The following is a 25,707-nucleotide window of genomic DNA, read 5'->3' as shown; positions in this document are numbered from 1 at the left end:
CAGAAAAAGCATCAAGAAACATCATTGGGAAATTAATCAATGAATAAAATATCTAGAGAGGAACTTTATTGTGGAGTTTAGAGACAGGTTTTATGTAGCGGTAAGATAATGTATGCTGCCATTCATGTTGATGGCAGACAGCATGAATGGCCAATAGCCAATATTTAAAGTATCAATATCTGCCAAATACATAGGTCTAGTGCTCCTCATTAATTCTTTGTATTAAATGGCATCAGTTTAGTCTTTTTCATTTCATCACTGGCATTACAAGAGCAGCATAAACTGTCACCCCTTAAGACAGAGAATCATCTTTACTTGTGCCAAACAAACAAATACGTACTTTCATGTTACTTTTTTGAGTGTATGTGAATGATAGTTGTTGTTGTTGTTGTTGTTGTTTAAATAGTTGAATAGTGTCTGAATTACATTTTTTGGGGGGCAAACATTCGTCACTAGATAAATAAAATAGTACAGGAAATATACAGTTCTGGCTTGAATGAAGAACAGCGTCTCAGTTTGGGTAACATGTATGTAATTGCATGCTTAATTATATTATTTCAAACTGCACCATTGTCGGTATATGGTAAGGGTTTGCCAGATGAGCCAAACAATACACGAGTCAGCTGATTTGGTTACAAATCAGCTAGACTTAATGTCTAACCTGAGTCAACACATCAAGGTTAAACCCATGTTTTGTGTTCCCTTTTGAAGTGTTTTGCGTTTTAACAGTGTGTCAGATAACTTTGATCAGCATGTTTGTGTGTTGTCATGCTTTCAAGTCTCAGCATGTAACGTATGTGTACTAATATGTCTTTTATCTTTCTTTAATTCCCCTCTAGTGCTGGGGAAGTACAGTGTCCAGCTGAATATAGGTAAGATCATCTGTTTATTTATAATCTTTTAAGTCTTTTTTTTTTTTTTTTTTTTTTGGCTTTGTTTGAGTGATGGAGAGATGAATTCAGAAATAATCAATAATCCATTACTCTTGGTCAGATATTATTCTGGTGTGAGTTACATCAGTCATACATTAATTGGAAATTGAATTTTTGAGTAATGGGTTTGCTGCACTATCTTGATCTAGTTTTGGGAAATGCACCACGCGCAGATGCCCTACAATATTTCATTAACACTACACAAACCCTGGAAAGACTCCTAATGAAGTCCAAGGTGTAATTATGTCTAGGCTGTCACTCATTTCTCCCCTTTTTGTCGACGCAGATGAGTCTCTCTTTTAGGGAGCGGTGTAATTGACCCTCTCTCTATTCCTCTCTGTTTATCAGTCTTTTTATTCTTTCTGCACTAATCTCCCTCTGTGCAGCCAAACGAGCCATCCTGTAGTCAGAAAAGGGATTAGAAATTAGACCTGATCACAGAACAGTCTCCTATGATCCTCATTATGCCAACTTCAACACGTCTCATTCATTCCAGTAGGAATTCAAGCTATGTTTGATATAAATGGAAAGGCAGGGTCAGACAGTCCAGACAGTGTATGTAGGCCTAATCTACAGTCACTGATCAAAATAAACACATTTTCTAATTTCAGTTTTGGTGATTCCAATTCCAGCAAAGTAGCTGCAATACATTATACAATACATATAATTTATTTGTGCGAAATTTCAACACATGGTAACATAAAATGTGAAAGCGTTATCAGGTGCTGCGCTATTTTGCACCACTTAAAACCTTTATTGTACAGCATCTTTTTTTTCTCCCACTTCTTCTGTCACTCTCCACTGTATATGCTTCATAAAGCATAAATGCAATAAATCTTAAAAATGTAGTAAAACAAGTCGACATCCGTAAGAATGATGTGCTTTTTAAAAAGAACCACAGAGACAGCAGATTTTTCCTCCCTACACTTGTTTACACTAAATATATTTTGCGCACTATACTTGGTATTCTCCCTGTATAATCATTATGCATAGCACCGAGTGAAAATAGGTGTACGTGTGCGTCTTTTGCTTTGTCTGCAGAGCGCTCGGATACGCTGCATAGGAACTTCTCCATTGCATTCTCCATCATCGGCATGTTCTCCTCCCACGCAGTCAGCAACCTGAGCATCTTTTTCTGTGCTGAGATCACACCCACTGTCATCAGGTAACCCACCAAAACACTGGGACTGAGGGGGAGGAGATGAATTTACTTTCAGAGGAGTAAAGCATTTGTTTGTGTGTGCAAAAGTCAGGGATTCAAATTTTACTTTCAGTTGATATGTACACAAAGTGTTCACTGTTTTTATGCTTTCAGTGCTACACAAATGATAAACGTTCTCAGTTCACAAGTTGTAGTAGAAGCTGTCAGAGCCATCAGGCCGCTGGGTGTGAACATGATGTGACAAAAGCTGAGAAGTGCTGTGTTTATACGTTGTTTTATTATCCTGATTAGGTAATGATTCAGCAAATAGCGGCTGATACAAGGTTTAATTGATCTAGAGGGAAACCATTACCACACTGCATGTATCAGCTGTTCCCTCTCTGTTTAAAGTTGGTGTGTGTTTGATCACTGAACCTTTGAAAACAAAACAGCTCCTTGCAGTTCAGTGTCAGATGTAATGGTATATCCATATCTTACACAAATTCACTATTTCCTCTGAAGATATATGACAAAGTATTGGATTTTCATCATCTTGGGTTGATATAGGAACGGTGTGCTGTTGACATGGTGGCCAAAGAGCACCATCTTGAGGTTAACTTAAGTAATGACAGGAAAGAGGAATGGAGCTGAGTGCAAAAAAAGGGTGTTTCAATGTGCTGCAGTACTCTGCTGCTGTGTGATGAACACAAATGAGACCTTCCATCTCTAGTAAAGATTGTTGTTTCTGGCTACTGTTCATAAGTGTAATATATAGTTCTTAACACACTTAAATTCTAGTAAAATTAATATCACTTTAAGGCACATTCATCTCTTCTAGGTCAATTACAGAAAACATAGCGGCAAATTAAATTGTTAGCCTTAAGATTGTGAAAATTTATGAACTTGTGATGGTAATTTTTAAATGATAGACTGTGACTTCCTTGTATCTTTCATGTGTAGGGGTGGTGGTCTTGGTCTGGTCTTGGCCAGTGCTGGCTTCGGCATGCTGACTGCTCCCATCATGGAACTCCACAATCAGAAGGGCTACTTCCTTCACCATGTCATCTTTGCCTGCTGCACCCTCATTTGCATCATCTGCATTCTCCTGCTGCCCGAGACGCGCTATCAGCCCCTCCCTGAGACCCTAGCTGATGGCGAGAGCTACACCAGGCAACCCTTTCTTCCCCCAAGGAAGCCGGGAGAACAGCGCCTCCTGCTGGCCCAATCCGAGAGCAGCAGGGATTACACCAGGGTGCATGACACTCCACTTCACGAGGCAGCTGCTACTGCAGTGTCCACCATGGACTCCACTGCCTCCTCAGCTGTTGATTTGACTGCTCCGTCAGTCATAGATATATCTGTCCCCACCTGCATGGAGGTTCACCCTAGCAAGCCCGAACCTAAAGACCCCAACGGTCGCTCAGTTTCAGCTTCATCCTTAACTCCCATCACAGCCCTGGATAAAGAGTGCATTATACTCGCCAGTAAAGAGCATCTACTCTCTTCCACCCCTTTACACAAAGCCCCATGTGCCACAGACCCACTTTTAAGCAACGCAGAGGACGACGCTGCACCACTCGAGGATTCAGTTAAGCCATCCTTGGATACTACTATTCCCCAAATGAATGATGTTGCTCCCTCAACTACGAAAGAGTCAGGCACTACCCCTGCCACTGAGTCTGTTCCTACCTCCGTACTGGTCTGCACCACTCCTGTCATTGAACCACCGCCTAGCTCCACGTTAGAAAGGCCCCCTTCTCCCATTGATGACATCAACACTATCACCCCAATTCTCGACTCAACTACCCCACCTTTACCAGAGGCTACTCCTGCCCCTTTAGCGGATGCCCCCGCTCCACCTATGCATGACAGCGCCCCTCCCTCTCCTACTCCCTCTCCTGTTCCTGTGACAGACTGCAACATTTCCATTGACCCACCGCCTTCCATTTGCACAGACTCTGACATTCCCATCCAGTTAGAGCCCCCATCAGTAGATGAATCTACATCTACACCTGTCATCCCCATAGCTAGAGACTCTCCCATACCTCCTGTCATAGACTCGGCCCAACCGCCAGAGTTAGACTCTACCTCTCCTGGTGTTAATGATGCTGCCCCTCCTCCTGCTATATCCCCTACCCAAGTGACTGTTTCCCCTTCACCCGCTCCCTCTCCACCAAATGACTCAGGTCATGCACCCTCAGTGGATCCTTCCACTCCCCCTGTCATAGATACTGTTGACCCCCCTACACCATCCTCTACCATTCTCCCTGTCACAGACATTGTTCACACCTCCACTTCAGAATCCACCATTCTGACTGTCACAGATATTGTTCAACCCTCACTGGATTCAGCCACCTCACTTGTCATAGACTCAGAACCAAACACCATTACAGACTCTGCCTCCTTGGACTGCACTGTCTCCTCCCCCATAGACTCCGGCGTCCTTCCCATCAGGGACTCTACCAGCACAGAAAACAACACTGTCAACCAAGTGGCATCGTCATGATCTGACGCTGCAGCCGGGAAAAGCTTCACTGAATGACCCTGGTGCAGGAAGTAGCCCAGGCTTCGTGGATAATGGGCACACTTACTGTCCTGCTCAGGCTTCAGGCACTTAATGAAGACTGCCCCCATCTGGATTTGAGTAAACATGTCTTACAGTGTTGCATGTTTCTCAATCTTGTCCTTAACTGCGATTAGTCAATGAATGGGACCATGCAAGTGGGAGAGTACTAGAGGCTGGTCTGTGACAATGTGACAGTATTTCGTGCTCTGCTGAATGTCACTGGACATCACCAGCCTATAAACTATTTTCATGTAAATCAATGAGAATCAGTGTCTGTCATTTTAAAGACTTAAATTAAACCTACAATCACTGAAATGTGTCACCAAAAATGGTGAGAAATAACATGTTGCTCAGAAAAGATTAAAAAAAAAAAAAAAAAAAAAAAAACTGGTACTTTTGCTCCAATGAAATGTTCATTTAACATATTGCTATAGAAGTATCACTTCACCTTGATGGATGAAAACAAAACAAAACAAAACAAGACAAACAAACAAAAAAAAATATTTAAGATTATTTTGCCCTTCAGTCAAATAAAAAAGTCAAAATTGGAGTAATTTTCCCAACACAAAGCCAAAAACAATTCTGACCAAATTTAAACTGAGATTTAGTGCCAACAAATAAGATAAGTTTAATTATCAGAATTGAACCTGGCTAGATGGTGTATGTGTCAAAATGAATCCGATGAGACCCACTCCAAAGTTCAGAAATGCATTTTAAGTGTTTTTGAAGAAGATAAAAAGAATAAATGACTGAAAAATTAAAATTGAGAAATAACATGAATGAAATTGCAAGTTTGCATTCATAATTGTGGTTCATTGTATGAACAGTGAAATGATACAAGAAAAATAAAGAGAGGCCCATGCTTTGTTGGTCTAAAGAAACAATTTTATTTTTCCAATCATTACAGTCGATGAAATTTATGGTATGCAATTGTTTTTTTGTAAATGTGATATTGTAAGTAAATGCATACTTTGTTGTTGTGCTTGATTGAATTTTTGGGGCATAATCTCCCATGCTGTGCCCTTATTGTACAAAATTATAAGGCATTCTTACAATATTTGTGTGAATGTTTAGTGGCACCTTATGCTTTGCAGTGGGTACAAAGCATGAAAAGAAAAATGTGAACTTGTCAAAAGCAAACTTCAAAATAGCAATTTTAAAAAGACACAATAGCTATTTTTGGAGTGAACCCATGGGTGACAAAATGTGAGATTTGATTGCAAATTATTACATTGCCAACCTTCAGTTTGTTTTTCAAATCATCTTGTAAACATAGTTTTTGTATGTCATGATTCATACATGCACATACAACTAAGTTTACCTTATATAAATATATACATAAAAAAACTGCAATACTTTATACATTTGTCAAAATGACATTTTATAGGTTCAATCCTTGCTTTATTCTCTGTCTAGGTCTTAACATATTAACATTGATATTAACATACTCTTGCTTACAGAAATTGTCTCTGATAAATATATAGAATATATGTATGAGGAGCTTTTTCTTCCAAAGCCCATGTCCAACTGTGGACAGAATTATACTTGACTAAGATCAGTGTCTAACTTGACAATGGTAGCTACATACTTTGTGCATTGGAGGTAATTACAATACTTATCCAGAGAAAGAGCTATGATTATGGGTAGGCCACTGTTTACAGCAATTTTCATGAAAACGATACAATACTACTGTACTGTAAAATTCTAGAGCCAACTTGAATGATGTCTTGTCATTTCAAATGTGATAAAACTCAGTCTCACAGTATACTGCATTGCAAGTCATTTATCCAGGGAATAGCAGTTATTTAAAAGTACATGATGTCACTCAGCAGTCAAAGACATCAGTAGGCACATGAGTAACAAATCATATTCTGGACTCACTATTTTCCAGTACACCCACTTGTGCTTGTTAGGAGGAACTTGTGCTTGCAGGTACTCACCAGATGGAAAAAAAATCCCATGTCTATATCCAAGTAAAATGTGCACTGACAAATGCTACACAATGCTTTGACATCTGCTGATCGAGCATACCTGCTTTTGGTTGTTGTCCTGTGAGCGACGTCCTCAGATGCAGTTGGTTTGTCAGTATGCAAGCAATGAATGAAGCTTGGTTATAGATGCATCATCACAAAACTTAATTTTCCCTTTACACAGACATGCACATGAGCATTTCGTGTCTAACGCATACCATGCCTCAAAGTACAATGTCCTGCAATCATGTGATATTTGATTTGTTACTGTTTGGCTGCCTTAACAAGAAAAAGAAAAGAAAAGAAGAAAACAAGAGTGGCATTTGAAAGAGCAAAGTTCAAGTGGTTACACAAACTTTTGCAGTAGACCCGCCTATAATGTATTTTATGGAGCAAGCTGTTGACACTAGATTAAGAAAGGAATTCTTGCATCTACATGTTTGTGAGGATATTGCCTGCAGTGGTCAGTGGCTATATTTTACTCCAATTCCCTGTGTGTTTGTAATGTTCTCTATTTCAGTGTGCACATTATATAAATGACTTGTTCATTGCCGAATCTAATGCACCACCAAGACAATGACACAGCACAAAACAACCAGTGTCTACTCTCAGATCTGTTGCTTCCACTTGATCTCACTCCTCCCATCTGCAGCTATAGTACATCCAACCTAGCCAGCATACAATTGAACTTGGTTTGGGATACAAAATAGCATCAGTGAAAGCAGTCCGAAGCACAGTTAGAATCAGTTTTGGAGACTGCTAGGTGATGGGTGGAAAAACAAAATCAATATATGAAGAAACTGATTACAGTGGACTGTTGAAGACGTTAACTATGAGAAAGCCCAACCCACATGAAATGATAAGTCATATGCCATGACATGAATTGGCAAACAGTGTTGAACCTGGCAAGCAAGAGTCTCAGCAACATTGACTCCCTAGTGCACACATTTCAGGTCTTTCTTCTCTCTACAGTATGGCTCAGAATTTCTCGATGGGAGATTTGAATGAATGTAAAAACTATGGATTGTACTGATATAATTTCAGATTGTTTTGTTTTTGTTTTAACATGAATAATGCACTTGTACATAAGCCATACCTGTTGTTAAAATAAACTGCTATTTATTGATCAACTATTTATGCAAATGTATCATTCATTTTAGCATTGCTTTATAAAATTCATTTTATGAAATTTACAATACAATATTGGTGTGAGGTAAAAACTGTACATATCCAAAATGTCAACTATTCAGAAAAACAGACTTTTTTCTTATATTCTTCTTCTTCTTCTGGTCATTATTATTATTATTATTATTATTATTATTATTATTATTATTACCCTAGGCATCATTGGGCTATGGTTTCAAACGTCCAGGGGTCATAGAGTTTACTCCACCAACTGAGGAACCAATGATCCTTCAACTGAAGTTAAAAAAAAAAAAAAAAAAAAAAAATCATCATTCCATCATTGGAGTAAGGTAAACACATGATAACAGTGATGTTATCATGTGATGCTATGTAAAATGATGTAAAAATATCTCCATATTATAGAAACAAGAAGCAGAAGATCTTGATCCTACACATGATATTTACAACCCTGACGCCTTGAATCCAGTATACTGAAGTGCATAACAGAATTGCAGATTGCTGTGTTTGGGCTGGTATAGATAAAGGTGTACAGTCATCTCGGTAGTATTGACATTTCCTAGCAGAACAACAACTGTCTGCACTTTGGCACAACCACACACCACCACCACATCACTGAGGAAGGCAGCATTTTGTCTGGGACAGGGTGATGTCAGCCAGCGGGTGATGCGGTATCCTCCGGTCCACTGCATCAAACCGGTGCGCTCTCATTGGCTGACAGGGGTACCGGGATGCTGCGCTGGCGCAACGTCATCCAACCAGCAGCACGTTTATCTCTCTCCCCGGCTCAGCGCTTGCCCTGGGAATGAGGCAAGTGCTGATTTTGAGAAATAGCTACAGCGGTAAAGGACTGAGGACTGGACACCGGTGAAGTCGAGACAGCAAGCTCCCTGCCCGCATCCAAAGCGCATCATGAGGGAAATCGTCCACATCCAGGCCGGACAGTGTGGAAACCAGATTGGGGCGAAGGTATGATCGTTATTATTTTAATGGGAGGTGCTATTTTGGAAAAAGGGGGGGAAACAACTGGACGCTTCTTTGAATGCGGAGCTGGACATGTGCTATTAATTTTTTATTCCCCAAGGAATTTTTTGTGCATCGGACAATTTATCAACCACACCATCTGAACCGCTTTCCTCCTTTATTATAGCGTCTGTTAGATGTCAAGTTGAGAAAGTTTGTGAGAGATAATTTAGTGTTAGTTGTTTACATACGTGGGTGCGGTTCAGTCGGGGCTGGGCTTTGCTGCGAGGCAAAGGCTGCAGTGGTGTGGCCCCCACTGCTGCGTGTCATTTTGTCACCCAGCAGACGCGCAACTGAACCACCTTACAATAACCCACATGCTTTATTCACCATGTTCAAATGTTATCTGCGTGTATATGATGATATGAGCCCAACTTTTAAAGTTAGTATGCATTATGTTTCTCATTTTAGTTCTGGGAGGTGATAAGTGACGAACATGGCATCGATCCCACTGGTAGTTACCAAGGTGACAGTGACCTGCAGCTGGAGAGGATAAATGTTTACTACAATGAGGCATCAGGTAATTTTTTCCCTCTCTAAATCTGTAAATCAGTCTTTGTCTTAAACATTTTAAGACAAAGAGCCAGCCAGGTAGCATCTTTAACTGTTCTGACCACTGCATGAGGCTTTTTTTCTGTATTGCTCATATCCTTGCATGACCTTATGCTATGCAAGCTGCAGACCTCATTTGAATCACACAGTATGCCCATGTATCTAATTTAGCTGCTAGGGAAAAGTAGGTCCCGCTACCAGCGCAGCGAAATGAGGACAGCTGAACCTGCTAAAAACATCTCTCTCTTTCTCTTTCTCTCTTTCTCTCTCTCCCTCTCCCTCTCTCTCTCTCTATGTCTCTTAGGGAGCACAGGTATCTGCAGTCTCTGTATAGCTGACCCAGAGCTCACTGTACCTTGGTCTCATCTCAGTATACGTTGGTGTGATTTTATTGGCGAGGCATGAAGGTCATTGCAATTGCATCCAGTGCCATTCATCACAGCCACATTGAGTCAGACTCATCAGCCCACTCATCTGCCTTGGCTAAACAAAAGCCCTTCACATGAAGCTCTCACTATACGTCTAGGCCTACATAGGATGTTCACTCCAATATCTGTGCCTACAGCCTATTTCCAGTGGTCAGCAGCAGGCATTATTGATCCTTTGTTTCCCTGCTGCGAGCTGGCATCAGAGCCAACTCCTGTGTCACTATTGCATGTAGGTTGAATAGGCTGACACCCCAGAAATCCATAAAAATTAATAGGGCTGACTGACAGATTGTTTACAGGTGCAGCAACCGTAGTAGATTTGATGAGAGAAAAATGTCTACAAGGAGCTCACATCCTTGAATATATTCTGTAGAGCTCAGCCCGTTTAATACCCCACTCTTCTAGAACAAGCAGTGCAGCATGCTGCTGCAGTCTTCATGCAAGAAGGGTCATAGACAGAGAGGGTGGAGCAAATGGGAGTGCAAGACATAATAAAAGGCACCATGTGATCTTTAACACATCAGGTGTGATGGGAAAACTGCCAGTATCCTTTAAATAAAATGCTGTTCTTACAAAAGAGACCTTTAATAAACAGCATTTATATTTCTTTTGTACTTCTGCTGTTTGATGTCTTTAATATAAAGATAGAAATGGTTTGAAATAGTTTTCACAGTTATTTTCAGGGCTTATTATAATACCATGCGCTCATCCAGTGTGCACTCTAGAGACTATGTCAAAGCCTTCTCCACTCTTCCATCTATTACCTCTTTGTATTCCTCTATTCTTTACTCTCTTTCTTCCAAAGGTAACAAATTTGTTCCCCGTGCCATTCTGGTGGACCTGGAGCCAGGTACCATGGATTCAGTTCGCTCTGGACCATTTGGACAGCTATTTAGACCCGACAACTTTGTCTTTGGTGAGTGTCCAAGCGATCATGATGTCACCGCTCATCCTAAGCCAACTGCACAGATGTGCGTGTCAGCATCTGCTGTCATGTCCTCTAAAGCTTGAGCTTAGTTTCCCCTGACAGCAATGTATACTCTCGGCATGAAGCTTCTGCAGCCTCTCAGCAATGTGCCAGTAATGTGATGCATTGCCCATGTGCAGCTGTGTCAGACTGAGACAGCTCTCGTGGTGACTCAGCGAAAAGTAGGTCTACAAGGAAATACTGCTGCAGTGCTCATCAGGACTGAGGATGTAACAGCCAAAAAAATCCACTACAGGATGACTCTCAATTTCTGCTTGCCAACAGCAAGACAAACACACTTACTCTTACTATATTCTCTAGATAGTAAAGCATACACACAGCCAATTCTGCATCAAAGCATAAGATGCATAGTCACAAAGAACAGAGCAAGTTACTGCCTCTCTCTCACTGAAGGTAACACATTAAATATATTTTCAGTCTGTTTTAACTTATAATCAATAAGTAAACATATTTACCCATGTAAAAATCCTTAAATGCATCTTCCAGGTCAGAGTGGAGCAGGGAATAACTGGGCCAAAGGCCACTACACTGAGGGAGCTGAGCTGGTGGACTCAGTGCTGGATGTGGTGAGGAAGGAGTCTGAGAACTGCGACTGCCTCCAGGGCTTCCAGCTCACCCACTCACTGGGCGGAGGTACCGGCTCAGGCATGGGGACACTACTCATCAGCAAGATCCGCGAGGAGTACCCCGACCGCATCATGAACACCTTCAGTGTCATGCCTTCCCCCAAGGTGTCTGACACTGTAGTGGAGCCCTACAACGCCACTCTCTCTGTTCACCAGTTAGTGGAAAACACAGACGAGACCTTTAGCATTGATAACGAGGCCCTCTACGATATCTGCTTCCGCACCCTGAAGCTGACCACACCCACCTATGGAGACCTCAACCACCTGGTGTCTGCCACCATGAGCGGGGTGACCACCTGCCTCCGATTCCCCGGCCAGCTTAACGCTGACCTCCGTAAATTGGCTGTCAATATGGTGCCCTTCCCCCGCTTGCACTTCTTCATGCCGGGTTTTGCACCCCTCACCAGCAGGGGCAGTCAGCAGTATCGTGCCCTCTCCGTGCCAGAGCTAACGCAGCAAATGTTCGATGCCAAGAACATGATGGCGGCCTGTGACCCTCGTCATGGACGGTACCTTACTGTGGCGGCCATCTTCCGTGGCCGCATGTCAATGAAGGAGGTGGATGAGCAGATGTTGAGTGTGCAGAACAAGAACAGCAGCTACTTCGTGGAATGGATTCCCAACAACGTCAAGACAGCTGTTTGCGACATCCCACCCCGTGGCCTCAAGATGTCCGCCACCTTCATTGGCAACAGCACAGCCATCCAGGAGCTGTTCAGGAGGATCTCTGAGCAGTTCACCGCCATGTTCCGCCGCAAGGCCTTCCTTCACTGGTACACCGGAGAGGGAATGGATGAGATGGAATTCACTGAGGCTGAGAGCAACATGAACGACCTGGTGTCTGAGTATCAGCAGTATCAGGACGCCACCGCTGATGAGATGGGAGAATATGAAGAGGATGAAATAGAGGATGAGGAAGAGGTCCGCCACGATGTCCGCCACTGATTGTAAAACACAGATGTGCAACACTATGAGCTACGTGAACCAATCACTTTAAACAATCAGTAATTGTAGTTGGAAGATGCAGAGAGATCATAAGAAATGTGCTACAAATGCAGATGTTAAATTATATATTGCAGTGTGCAGATCATGATGAAATATAGCTGATTTAGCTGAAATTATACTGCCTATCAATGTGGCTCATACTGAAAAAGACAAAGAGTGATGTTAGAACCTAACAATTATATGAGTATTATAGTTATTGGTTTTCCAAGTCATGCTTTGCTGGTGTCAAAAAAAGAGAAAAAAATGTCTGTCCTGGATACAGTTTTGTAACATTTACCTCAAAATGCATTCACTGTCGCAAGTCTCAAAATAAAAGACCCAGTCCTATGAATAGCCTATTTTCTATGTGTCATGTTTTTCATTAGTTGTACAAAAGGTTTGGGTTGGTTGTTTAAACTAACATGCTGGAACTGGCAGTGACAACACAGATTAAATACCTCGATAAGAGTAGAGTGCCAGCTATGCCCAACTATTCATAGTGTTTTGCTCTGTTACCAAGTGTGGAAATTTGGTTCTGTTTAGGCTTGCCGCATCTGTAGTTTGTGGACAAAGGGTCTAAAAAGAGAGAGGCCCTTACAAAGTTGATCGGCATTATTTATCTAATAAAGATTACAATATAGGAGGAAACTAGAGGTGTAGCGCATTGAAATAAAATCAATAAAACAGCCCAGAAGTTCTATCACAATAACATATAGTATCGGGAACGGCCTGAGTCAGCAGAAAGTTGTCTATTTCTGAGTTGCCTGTGCGTCTGAAAGTGATTAAAAAAATTATGCCATTATGAAAGTCTTGAGCTATACAGCTGCTCTGCAGATAAGCGTCAGGGCTAACTTCCAAGCAATTAAGGAGGCGCCCAGAGACAACAAATAAATCATGTCTGGGAAAAGTGTGTGGTTTAGATTCTGCCAATAGTTTCTGAAAGTTTCTGAAGACCGCAATTTAGTGGTGTGAATCCTTGCCAGGTGCTTTCAATGGAAGTGACATGGTGAGAATTTGTGATACGGAGTTTGTATTACAAGGTATGGCCGTTGGTTAAAAAAGCTTATAATCCCATGTTAAAATGTGTAATTGTTGAGGACAGCACCAATCTGGTACCACATGAATCATTAGAAACCTTTTCACCTCTCAAGAAGCTACTGTTTCGGTGATGTTCAGGACTTGCTTGCTATTACTTGCTGTAACTGAGACACCGCCAGCATCGTCTTATGCCCCAAAGGATGCACGCCTCATTCACATATAGGAACCAAAGCAAATGCTCCTTTACTTGTTTTGATGAAAGACCACACACCTGTCCCATATTTCATCCTCTATAGGGTTGACAATTCATCACAGGAACTCTAGAGAAAAAAAAAATGCAGCTCCTGTCAATCAAATGTGCAATATTACCTTCTCACAGGCTCCTGTTCTTACCATGGCGTGTGAAGTAGCCTAGTAATCGCTTCTAATTACTGAGTATGCATACAATGACTGGGCAGAAATGGTAAAATTCCTGCTGATAATTCCAACAACAGTTAACTGTCTGTTTGACCGACAGTAGACAGGTAAGTTCTTAACCTGTAGGCATATACAGCACAAATACCAGCTAAACTTCTGTCCCACCAAACCTTCCTTCATTTGTGGACCTATATAGTGCTGTCTCCTGGAGCTATTTTCTGACACCTGCAATAAGTGGTTCAGCATGTTTGGTGACCTACCTACCTCCATGTCTTTTTCCCCCTCTAGTAACCCAACAACATTACTATTACTGGCCGGTCCTGTTGTTAGGAGCTTCTTACCTGTTGATGAGTATCAATATTATTAGTAGTAGTATACAACAGACTCAATATTCAAGAAGGAAGTCTCATCAGCAGCTGCATAGTAATCTAAATTCATGTTACTCGATCAGTTTCTTTTGTCTTTGCCCGCACTGCAGAGGAATTCAATACAGTTTTAAAGAAACGAAGGAAACCTGATTGTCCACTTTCTGTCATTCAAATGTTTAGCAAAGGTATGTGTGAAATATTAACAGAGGAACCGGTTGTGTCCACTCAACAAAAGCTGTCCACATTCTACTCTGGAAAGTTTAAGCTGTCAACAAACTATTTTCAAGCTCCTAGCCTCGCTGGATGAAATAATGTTTAAATGCAGAAATGTGCTGCATGTGCTATAGATAATGATTGGCTTTAAAGACATTATATTGTTAATTATGTTGAAAATGTGACCACCAAAAGAACATGTATGAAAAATTCAATAGCAACATAAAATGCAGACTCTGTGTGTTCAGTCCAAATTGAGAGGTTTCAATTCTAAAAGATATTTTATTTGGAATTACTAGTTAAAAGGTGATTACTTCATATAAAACAGACTTTTAATAGCAAGCTTACAGAATTTGTATATTTTCTATTATTATATATTTTTGTATTTTTTAACATGTGTCTTATGTAAGTAAATTTATTGAAGTTATTAACAGCAAAGATGTCGGTGGATCTGCAGAGTAATTAAAACGTAGGTAGTGAGCTGGAGAAAAGAAATTCTTGACACTGATGGGCATTTTCAAATTATTGTACCATTATGTCAAATAATCTGAATTTTTTTTGGAACAAATTTGATTACAGTGACACATTTGTTGAAACCAAGGAATACAATCTGAGGGATATAATATGGTAAACTGAACAGGTAAGGTTAATCTTGGCAACCTGTCCTAATTAAAATATAATAATCTTTAAAATATTACAACAGTGTAACAAAACCTATGAACCAAATAGGTTGTCAACCATTCAACTTTATTATGACAAAAAGTGCAAAATCTGAAAATCAGTTGAAAAAAAATCTTGATTGGCAAGCCACATCTAAAGTCATACATGCTATATACACATATTAGACTGCTGAGGATTAATTTAAAAAAATAGTAAAAACAGCAATGTCAAGCAATGTCTCTCTACAAAGTATTATCAGTGCTTGGCAAGTCAATCTTTTATTAAACCAGCCAAATACCCACATATACCATACCCCAATAATCTAGCTTTGGTACAAAGAGCTTTGGGAATCTTTTAGAGTCAACACTGGGCCTTGTGATAACACAATTTATGAAACTCATACAAACAACAACATACAGGAATATACACACACAGCATCTGTGTGGCCCACAATTGTCACACAAGCAACACCCGTCCATAAACAAATGTCAGTTCAGCCAACATTTTCCCTCCAGATAATCCAGAGGTCAGCAGTACAATTTAAGACAAGATTAAAGACAACAAGATTAAAGCTATTCATCTCCATTTTACACAATGCACCACAAGTAACTTCCCCACAACATTTATAATACAGTGTGTTCAGAATACTGAATCTTTGTGTTTAAAGTCCGGGTCCATACATGTAATAATATGAACTGGCTTTGTTGGTGTTTACTGGACTGGATTTTTTTGTACTCTCCAAATTATTGCCTGAGATTCTTCCATCTGATTCCAGTGTGACTGTGGTTATGCTTGTCATTTAAACATATATTTTAAAATCTGATCTCTGTTCTGATGAACTAGCTTGGTCGTTTCTACTATGAAAAAAATCTGTGTTAATTACAGGCCACTGTAATGGTTTGAGGGCTATGTCATCAACTTGTGTAGAAGCAGACCCAACCCAGACAACATCGTTGCAATTCCTAACTACTGCCTATAAATGTTTGTTTTACTTATATTGCCTCTCCATCTTTTTACATTCCCTTTATGCATATTGGGGCTACAATGCATCAAGCCCTAATGTCCACTGCACTCCAAATTTCCATCACAATGCCAGGATGACAATATTTTTTATCTGGTTTTACAAAGATTATATAAGTCTTACAGTTAGTCTGATTTTTGGAATAAAAAAAATCAGATTTTTTGGAAATAAAAGATGTAAATGAAAATGTAAAGTGACAGCAAAACATGAGCTTTACATGTAGTACATTCTAAAAGTTTTTTATTTATTTATTTTTTTTTTTATCAGTCTGTAAAATTTAGGAACACACTAGAAGGAACTAGAAAAATATCTCACCAATTTCCATGTATTTTATTGAACATCTCATAACCAAGTGAGAATTCAAAAAAATAGTTTACAGGTGTATTCTACTTAGAAATTACAAATCTGTGACATTAAGAAGCATTTTGCTAACTATTTCAGGGACATTTTACTGTATTAGTGTCTCCACAGATAGTTTGAAAGGAATGTTTAGACAACTTTTAAGGTCATGATGATCCTGTATTCAGTTGGCCTACCATATGCAAACTCAGCATCTATAAATAGCGGCATTAGGGGAGGACATATTGCACTTTGAGCTGTGTGCAGTTCATATAGTGTTAAGTCAAAACTATGCTTTCCTTTGCACACACAATGTTGGATTAGTCATTCAATGGGTGTGGTGTCTGAGCACATTCTAACCAAAAGAGGCTGTGTTCTAGTGTCATGCTCTTGTTTCAATATTTCTCTCAGTGACTGAGACCTTCTTATGTTGAACAACAACCGTTTGGCTGCCTTCTACCATGGGTGTGGCAGTCAGGAGAATGTCATCATCTGACCCTGCAGAACCACGCTGGGAGCTAGCACCCAGTGAAACACTTTGACCTGTCATCTGTGCACCATGACCTCTAACCTCCAAGCCCTGCTCTGAGGACATCTGTCCTGTCTGGAGAATGGCCTGTGTTAAGCCTGTAGCACTCCCTACACCAGAGGATGCTGACCCATTCTCTACCACCAACACCTGCTTGGACCTGGAGATGCTTCCTTGTGAAAAGCCTGGAGCAATCTGGCCTGCTACTCCACCCACTCCCACCTGCCCCTCTACAAGTACCAGACCCTGGGAACCTTGGATACCTCCAACCTGCACCAGCCCTGGACTGAGCCCCACCTGACCCACTGCATGCTGGGTTGCGCCTCCAACAAGGACCATCTGGGGCTTGGGCTCAACTACATACATGGGTGTAGCAGCGTAATACATAGTGGGCTGTTGGATGAGCAGTGTCTGACTGGGAATCACAATGTTGTCCTGGACATGTACCTTGGGAATCGGGGCTGATCCCTGGCCTCTCTCACTGAACCGCTTCTCCTGGATGATGGTAGAGGAACCAGAAGCTACATTGGAAGTGTTGAGGGTGTTGATGTTGACATGGTCCCTGTCCCTAATCGTTTCTGTGTGGGTGTGGACATGGGTGTGGCTGGATGTGGAGGGCTTGGCAGGAGACACGGGTCTGGGTGGAGGGACAGATGCCCCTAAATTGACAGACTCGGTGACCAAAGCTGACCCACTGCAAATCTCTGCCAATGTTCTGAACTTTGGTCCAAGATCATTGAGGAACTCAAGGTCATCATCATTTTCCAGGAGGCTGCAGCAGCCGACTGAGCCTGCCAGAGACTCCTGACCCTCGTAGTCATAGACCAGAAGAGCATCCCTCTGCTGGGACTGCATTGCAGCATGGTTGGCTTTCTGCAAATATATGGAGACAGGAGATGTGAGTACAGCTTCAATTATATCGACATTTTTATTCTATTAGTATGAAATAGCTTACACTTGTCATTACATTCAGTATAATATGGTATGCTACAGTGGAGAGAAGAAGCCCATCTTGGAAGGTCCAGTATGGAGCTAAAGGCCAGTGCAGAGTTTTTGCTTCACTGCTTTGTTGATGTTATATAACATGAAAACCTAACAATTCCTTGCATATTGGCAGTGTAGGTTTTTACCAATGGTGAGTTACTGACCACTCACTGAGAAGCTCTGAAAGCAATTATTTAATCATTCAACTTTGTAAGTTGGAAACACTCATAAGACCATGGCATATAGATCAGGTCTACGGTGGGATATTCAAAGATAATACATCCAGGTACTCACACTTGAGTAGTACTCCTCAAGGAATTCATCAGTTAGGGCAATGCCTTCAAGCACCCCAGCTCTGTATCTGGAGAAGTGTTGATCTCGTCCTGTCATCATCCCCCCGCCCATGCCATCCACCTCCATTTGCTCACCATGTTTGTATAGGTGCATGTTTTCTGTTGTCAGAAAGGCGGAAGAAGTTAAACCACCACCTACTGCTGCACCCCCAAGAGCTGTTGCTCCCTCTATAAGTCCTCCATGGACCCCTGCCCCCCCGTAGCTGTTGACATCCACAGTTGTGGTTATCCCATGGTTGACTTCTAATGGAGCTTGTAGGAGAGGAACTTCCTGTAAGTGAGATATGATAGCTTAACAGAAATGCAACTCTTCCAACAAATGAAACTTTAATTAACATAGTTTCAAAGCTAGAAATGCCTACTTGTAATACATGTGATGATTTTCTATTTTTATGATATTTTGTTTAATTAAGACTAGCCTAAACAAACACTATACCTTGTCTTCTCCCTGTCCCTCGGTGTGATAAGAAATCAGCTGTTCTTTGGCCTCAAAAGGAATGGGCTTGAAGTTTCCCAAAGCCGCTGCACCTCCACACAGGCAGAACAACAGCAGGAGTGGCACCACTGAGAAAAATACATAAATAAATATAAATAAATACATAAATACATAAATACACAGTTTGACATAAGACTGGCATGAAACCACTTGGAAAAATATGATAGTGTTATATGACAGCCAAGTCAAAACATCCATTACTGACTTCCTTCCTCAGGGAATTATCGTGTCGGTGAAATGCCAAATATGAAAAGTAATACAAGTGAGAGCCATGCCCTGCCTGTCAAAACTACCTGTGAACCACTCCACTTTTGTAGTTAATAGCCCTAAGCATGTCTGGTCCAGCATCCTAACAATGGAGAGGCATTGATTCTAATCAGATAACCAGGAAGTTACAGCTACTCACACAGAAGCAGCAGCAGCCCCAGGAGAAGCAGCAGGATGCCTGAAGCTCCGAAACTGGAACTGCTTGTCTTACGTGCCACACAGGTTTTGGTATCTTCATGACAGGTGCACACAATTACATCCATCTCCTGGACATTAGCGCATGACTTTCCTTGCTGGTCCCTGATCTCCACAGCCACTTTGTAGGTACCCGGCCACAAGTTGGCATGATCTCGAAGAATGGCTGTGGTGTCTGGAGAAAAACAAGGCAAATAATGTACAAAAAGTTGTAGCCATTATTACAAACAAGTCTATCAAAAATGGATATATGTTACAGCAAAGTCTTAGTTGTGTGTTAATTTTAATCTACTGTAGATTCTCCTCCCAGCTCTGTGTGCCAGGCTAGAAAACGGTGGGGATGTAAAATATGATTGAAGATGTGAAGAAGAAAAAAAATCTGCAACCTTATAATCAGACAATGCAAACATTTTTGCATCCAAGTTTTGCATCTCAAGCCACGTCAGTTAAAAATATAAATAATGCAACAAAGCATGGCTTATTTGTGTGTTTGTTTGTTTGTTTGTTTGTTTTATTGTATTTAGAGGTAGGATCAGGAGACCTGGAGAGATGAATTATCTTCCATTATCTAAATCTACTAATGCAGAACAGTTCTTACCATTGAGATGCTCCACTGTCCATTTCCCATCGCTTTTCTCATTAATCACGCTGAAATGAAATGGTGCTGAATTGGGGAACTCATCTTGATCTATGGCTGTGACATACACCACATTGTCTCCATCACACATAGTCTGAGTTGTTGTGGTCAGTGTCGGACAGTGGTCATTGAAGTCCTCCACCTGAATGGCTATGGTCCCGGTGGCAGTTTTGGAGGGTAACTCTGACAACAGCAATGAAAGATGACATAAGAAACATTTACCCACACAAGACATCATTTATATCCACGGAGGATAGCCACAACTGTCCTATTTACAGTACTTACCATTGGTGATGCATATAATTTTGGCAAAATATGTTCCATTGATCAAGAACTTGGACTCTCGATCAGGAAGCTTATTCAGTTTGATATCTCCTGTTTTTTCATCAATAATCAACCAGTTGTCAGCATCATGTATTTTGGCATACCTGTGAACATGAAAATTAATGTACATGTAAATGAACTCGCAGTAAAATAAAATAATAATAATAATAATAATAATAATAATAATAATAAAACGTGTATAATATGCTGTATAGTAACATCTGTGACTATGTGACCCTACCTGACATTGGTAGCAATCTGTAAGGTGTCACTATCAATGGCAGCATAGTTGGTGATAACCTTGTTGATGGAGACTGTGCTCTTGTCCTCAGAGATAGTCACCACCTTGACAGCTGGGTGGAAGCGGGGGCCTTCCTTTTGGTTGATCACATTGATTTTAATAGGGTAGGGCTTTTGGGTTATGTCTATCCCTGGAACAACAGTCCCAGCACCAAAGTTGTACTCTGCTTTGTTGGAAACTGTCACCATCAGATTGATCACTTTTAGTTCCTCATAGTCCAGGGGCTGTAGAGATGCACAGTGCAGTTTATATTACACATGATGTTAGATGAATTAATCTCCATAATGATGATCACACTCTTGGCCATAAAAGATCCTTCATTTTTGCATCTACCCAATGTTTGCAGATGTTAGATAGTGTATATCATTGTGCCTTATGATTTATAATCGACTGTAAATGTCTTACACACCGCAGCAGCTGGGTGGCTATCGTTGTATGTACACAGATGTACCCCATGGTTCAGTTTCTTATACAAAACTGTCCATGGGTTGGTTCTCTCTTACTTATGTACATATCATTTGAGAGGCTGAGGCCACTACAGCCTGCACTCTCAAGGTGTTCTGCAGATGTCTGTTCCCTGTGTTTGTGCAAGGCTGGGTGAAAATCTTTTAGGTACACTGTACACTTCACTTGGAACACCTAACAGACTTAAACTTGTCAGAACCAGTTTCATACAGAGAATTGTTTGTAACCGTCTTTACCCCTAATTTATTTGAAACTTCAGTTATGTAATCTTGGCCAGGTCTCTACAGTAAAAGATTTTTTTTTTTTTTTTTTATCTCAATCAGACATATGAAGTTAATTTTTTACCTTATGAATCATGATAATGCCCTCGTTGGTGTTAGAGTCAGTAGTGATGCTGAAGTAGCCTGCTTCATTCCCTGAAATAATGTGGAAAACAGCCAGCCAGTTGTCTGTGTACATCAAATCCAGGTCAACGGCTTTAATCCTAATCACCTCCACATTGATGGTGTTCTCCTCCACTTTCCCTTCATACTGCAAAATATTAAACGCATGACCTGTTATATTAGAATACCAGTGACTAGCACACATCGAAATATTTCACCAAACAAAATAAATAAAAATAAAGGTGTTGCTTTTGGTAACTGTGTCACCCTTACCACTTCATTTTCCAGTGTGGGAATGTTGTCGTTTATGTCCAGGAGGTTGATCACAATTTCTCCCGTTCCTGTATTTCCACCCTGTCCATTCATGTCTGCGCCTTGTATGGTCAAGTGATGGGTCTGTTGTGTCTAGACAGTCAGATGAGATAAGGAAAGTTTATTGCAAAGATAATAGATGCAACAGGTTACAGTCAAAAAATACAAATTGCATACTCTTTTTGTTTTGTTTTGTTTTGTTTTTGTTGTTGTTGTTACAGCTAATAGGGATTTATATTTATAGTGGACAAAATCAGCGCTGAAATTATGTTTCAGTTAATGCCAGTGTTAATGTCATCATGCAAGACAAAACCTAGACTAGAACTGCTGTTTTGAAAACTGAATGACCTTCATGCAAATAACTTCTCGATAATCTCAACAATAACACAGTGAAAAACTAGTGGGGTGTGGCTTTTAGTTTCACTACGTGATACTGATTCAGCTACAGCATCTTGAGTTACAAACTTTTCCAGCATATACATTTCGCAATAGTTATATTATAGCACAAAATTTCAGGTACCTTGAATGTTCAGAGCCCCCCACTGTACATGTCAGTATCTAGAACATTTCAGCATAATGTGGGACGGTACAGTAAAGTGCCTCACCTCCCTGTCTAGGCCGGTCTGACGGACCGTGATCTCTCCAGTGCGAGAGTTGATGGAGAACATCCTGTCTGAGGCGGTCTTCTCCACAATGCTGTAGTAGATCTCAGAGTGGGGTGTGCCAGGTTCATCGGCATCAGTGGCAAACACTTTCATGACATAAGTCCCTGGAAATGACCAACTTGAATTAAAAAACAAAGCTTTCTTTTGAGTTTGAGGGAAAAAAAAGTTCCTCTATTCCTCTGAGCCCTGTCACAATTACAGATGGACAAAAATACCTGCTGCACTAGATTCATTCACAGATCCAATTTGGCCTTTTTTAAACACCGGTGGGCAGTCGTTCTCATCCAAAACGATAACTTGAAGCTCAATGTCCCTCTCAGCACGGCTTCCATTGTTGTATTTTGCCACACCTAGTAACTACAAAGAGAAATACCACAACCATTTTAACATTCCCTCACTGTACATTCTGACAATCTCACCGTGATTCAAAGTTTGCTTTAAATTTTATGGACAGGATTTATAGCTCTTACTTTGTATAAGGGAGTCGTCTCTCTGTCCAGAATGCCATTGATTCTCACCAGACCTGAATCAGCGTTGACAGTAAATAAACCAATAGGGTCTTGGTCAGCACCAGGCCCTAGTAGTGAATAGGTCACCTTTGCCTTGTACTCCACATCAGAACGAATCTGTGAAAAACACTCCGAGAAATTAGTTTCTCTAAACTAAAAAAAGGTACGATCTGAGTCCTTCTGTAGAGGTGATAGTGACACTGTGACACTGAAATGTGACACTGAACAGAAATGTAATTTACATCCTGTTGAAATGTAAGCTTTTGATGTGCATGCATACTTACTCTAGAGAAGCATGCCAATAACAAAACGGCCCCCAGACCGTGAACTTTTCCAGTTAATCATTCCTCTGATGGAACTTGAGGTTTCATTGCTTTTTAGCACTCATGCACAATAAGCCAACAACAAATGTCACTGTTTGGAAAACATCTTAAAAACACTGTTGAAAGCAGATCCAGCTAAGATATGAAACTGGTCCTACTTCATAACATTAGCTGAACCTCTGCCTAAAATACTGAACAAAGTCAACAAAGTCGTATTCATGACCAGGTCATGATTCATTGGTAATGACAAACCTTGCCAGTATTTGGGCCTGCATGTTTCACACACACTACGCCTACATTAAGCAAGGCTTTGCGAAAACAAATGGCAGCCTGACTACATAACCAGTGGAGGTGCAAGCCCATGTAATTGGGATAATATTTTGCCTGAGGTGGTGGGCATGAAAAAATACTAATACATTAAAAAAATATAGAGAGATATATACATAGTCATGCCTCTGTGCTTACAATAATTCTACATAACAAAAACCACCTAGATTCAGTTTTGATGGACTTCTGCTGGGTAATAATAATAATAATAATAATAATAATAATAATAATAATAATAACTTAAAAGAATACAACACACTTTGGCAATATGGTCCCTCGTGGTGTAATCAACATTTTCCTTCAGTTTCGGAGGAGGAATGACCCATTCTCTTTTGTGTCTGCTTAGCACACTTCCCCTTCCTTCTGCCAGGACACTGAGGTGCTGCAGGTAGACACACAGGAATGAAAGGCATTAAATTAATAACAAGTGATCATCTGCAAAACTCCTGACATTTGTTGTCACTGGCACACATATTTGGCACTATCGTACATATCGTAAAAATAAAAATAATATATTTTGCGTGTTACAGTTTTAGAACATGCACTTGAACGCAATTGAGATTACTCGCAGGGGATGGCTTAATTTATGTTCTCGATAAAAATTTGACCAGTTAAATCCCCTTTTTGGCATCTAACTTTTAGAGATCAGACTCTTTTGGCTTGCGTTTGCAGGGAATGGCTTCAGTAAGTACGCTGCAGATCATACACTGAATGTACAGTCTATTATGGAAATTCTCCTTTTTTACACAATCCATCTGAAGCCTTGTCAAACTTGTCTGCTTATCCTCATTCCTCCTTTTCAACCGGCACAGGCGAGGGAGGCAAATGAGGAATAACAGGTACTTGACCTGGATTTTTCCCCATTAGTTTACTCTGCGAAAAGAATAAGCGATTCTATCATTTCTTAGAGCTTGTGTGATAAGTGACACATGGAAAACTGTTGCTGTGGCGGAAAAGGTGGATACCGAGCGGCCCGCTGTGTCAGCTACAGACAATAGGGAAAAGGACACGGTGTAACTACTTTATTTATTCTGTGTCATGAATAATTTACATAGTTTTAGCTTTGACATGAGTTTAACAGTCAACACGAACAACAGTCATCTAACAGGTTAATTACAGATCTAAAACGACAGTATTAACGCCCAGCCTGCGGAAAGCCACACCTGTTCAAGATCCGTTATACCCCGAAACAAGAGAATTATCATCTCCCAGTACAAACGCACATACACATACACACCATTTTACTTACCGATAGGAAGAACGGCAACAATATAACAATGCTGTGCTTGGACACAGGGGCCATTTGGGCTGAATTATAAACTTTGTAAATCCTGTCGCAGTGAAATATCCGCAGCCGGAGTCAAACTGCTGCCTGCTCAGGGTTTCGACGAGACTTTGACCCTTTTTGATAGACCGGAGAAGTTTCTCTAAAACATTACATTGCCTACATGGGCGGCGCCTCTCCCAGTTTGATTGCTCACAAGCTGATAGCAGGCTGAGAGGGAGGTTGTGTCCACTTCTGCATAGCTATAATATTTGTGTGCAACCTATTGTCTTTGCCTGGAGAGAGAGAGAGAGAGAGAGAGAGAGAGAGAGAGAGAGAGAGAGAGAGAGAGAGAGAGAGAGAGGAAATTACAGCAAAACAAGCTACAAAATGTCCACTGAAAAAAAAAACAAAAAAAAAACAGCCATGTAGGCCTATGACTCAGTGTAGAAATCCTGCTTTTAAAAGGGTTTTCTCATAACTGAAAGTAATGCATTCGGATTGAGTGTACCAGACCACGTACGACTGAGTGGGCTGAAGGTTCATCCTGCAACTTACTTATGATTTTGATATTCAAACTAAAAAATAAAAAAAGAAAAGAAAAAAACAGGTTTTGGAATCCTCTTCAGACCAGTGCTCTCTCACTCCTCTGTTATACTTCACTCAAGGCTGTGAAATTCCTGAGTGGGTATATCTCTGTAGCCTGGGTGCCACAGCCACACATCAACAGGCAGCTACACATTAAGCATGTACGTGTGTGAGAGAGAGGGAGAGATAGAGAGGGAGAGAGAGATATGATCACTGGCACAGCAGTAGTTTGGACTTCTTGTTAATGGGTGTTGCCAAGTTACATGGAACTCCTTACTCCTAAATGGTCACAGGTGTGTGGGAGGAGAAGCTGATACATGAACACTGCTTTTGATTGTGTCTGACTTGGCTGTGAATGTGTACTAGGCTTTTTTAT

At 40.8% G+C, this 25,707-nt stretch overlaps 3 protein-coding genes across 4 annotated transcripts in view; 2 read left to right on the top strand and 1 right to left on the bottom strand.

Moving 5' to 3' along the window:
* Positions 1–7,740, top strand: part of LOC115374689 (solute carrier family 22 member 23-like) — a 32,450-nt gene extending 24,710 nt beyond the window's left edge. The window contains exons 8-10 of the mRNA XM_030073739.1: positions 840–872; positions 1,974–2,097; positions 3,034–7,740. Of these exons, the coding sequence (XP_029929599.1) occupies positions 840–872; positions 1,974–2,097; positions 3,034–4,579 (1,703 nt within the window). The 3' untranslated portion in view covers positions 4,580–7,740. The remainder of the gene's footprint in view (positions 1–839; positions 873–1,973; positions 2,098–3,033) is intronic.
* Positions 7,741–8,546: 806 nt separating this feature from the next.
* LOC115375602 (tubulin beta-2A chain) lies at positions 8,547–12,712 on the top strand. 2 transcript variants are annotated; one of them, XM_030075055.1, is made up of 5 exons: positions 8,547–8,721; positions 9,187–9,295; positions 9,632–9,640; positions 10,561–10,671; positions 11,230–12,712. In XM_030075055.1, the coding sequence occupies exons 1-5, from the start codon at positions 8,665–8,667 to the stop codon at positions 12,312–12,314; spliced, it is 1,371 nt and encodes a 456-aa protein (XP_029930915.1). In that variant the 5' UTR covers positions 8,547–8,664; the 3' UTR covers positions 12,315–12,712. The 2 variants fall into 2 exon arrangements, with proteins under 2 accessions (XP_029930915.1, XP_029930916.1); XM_030075056.1 differs by lacking the exon at positions 9,632–9,640.
* Positions 12,713–15,117: 2,405 nt separating this feature from the next.
* LOC115375652 (desmoglein-2-like) lies at positions 15,118–24,990 on the bottom strand. Its single transcript, XM_030075128.1, has 14 exons — positions 24,729–24,990; positions 23,739–23,861; positions 22,791–22,946; positions 22,536–22,677; positions 22,261–22,424; positions 21,617–21,748; positions 21,306–21,491; positions 20,436–20,719; positions 20,156–20,298; positions 19,832–20,053; positions 19,178–19,408; positions 18,712–18,839; positions 18,217–18,546; positions 15,118–17,811 (listed from the first exon to the last, which is right to left on the bottom strand). Exons 1-14 carry the CDS (start codon positions 24,780–24,782, stop codon positions 16,792–16,794), a joined length of 3,315 nt encoding a protein of 1,104 aa, XP_029930988.1. The 5' UTR covers positions 24,783–24,990; the 3' UTR covers positions 15,118–16,791.
* Positions 24,991–25,707: the final 717 nt, after the last annotated feature.

Source organism: Myripristis murdjan, chromosome 17, assembly GCF_902150065.1.
Source record: "Myripristis murdjan chromosome 17, fMyrMur1.1, whole genome shotgun sequence".
Lineage (NCBI taxonomy): Eukaryota > Metazoa > Chordata > Actinopteri > Holocentriformes > Holocentridae > Myripristis > Myripristis murdjan.
This window is presented reverse-complemented; position numbering and strand designations above follow the sequence as displayed.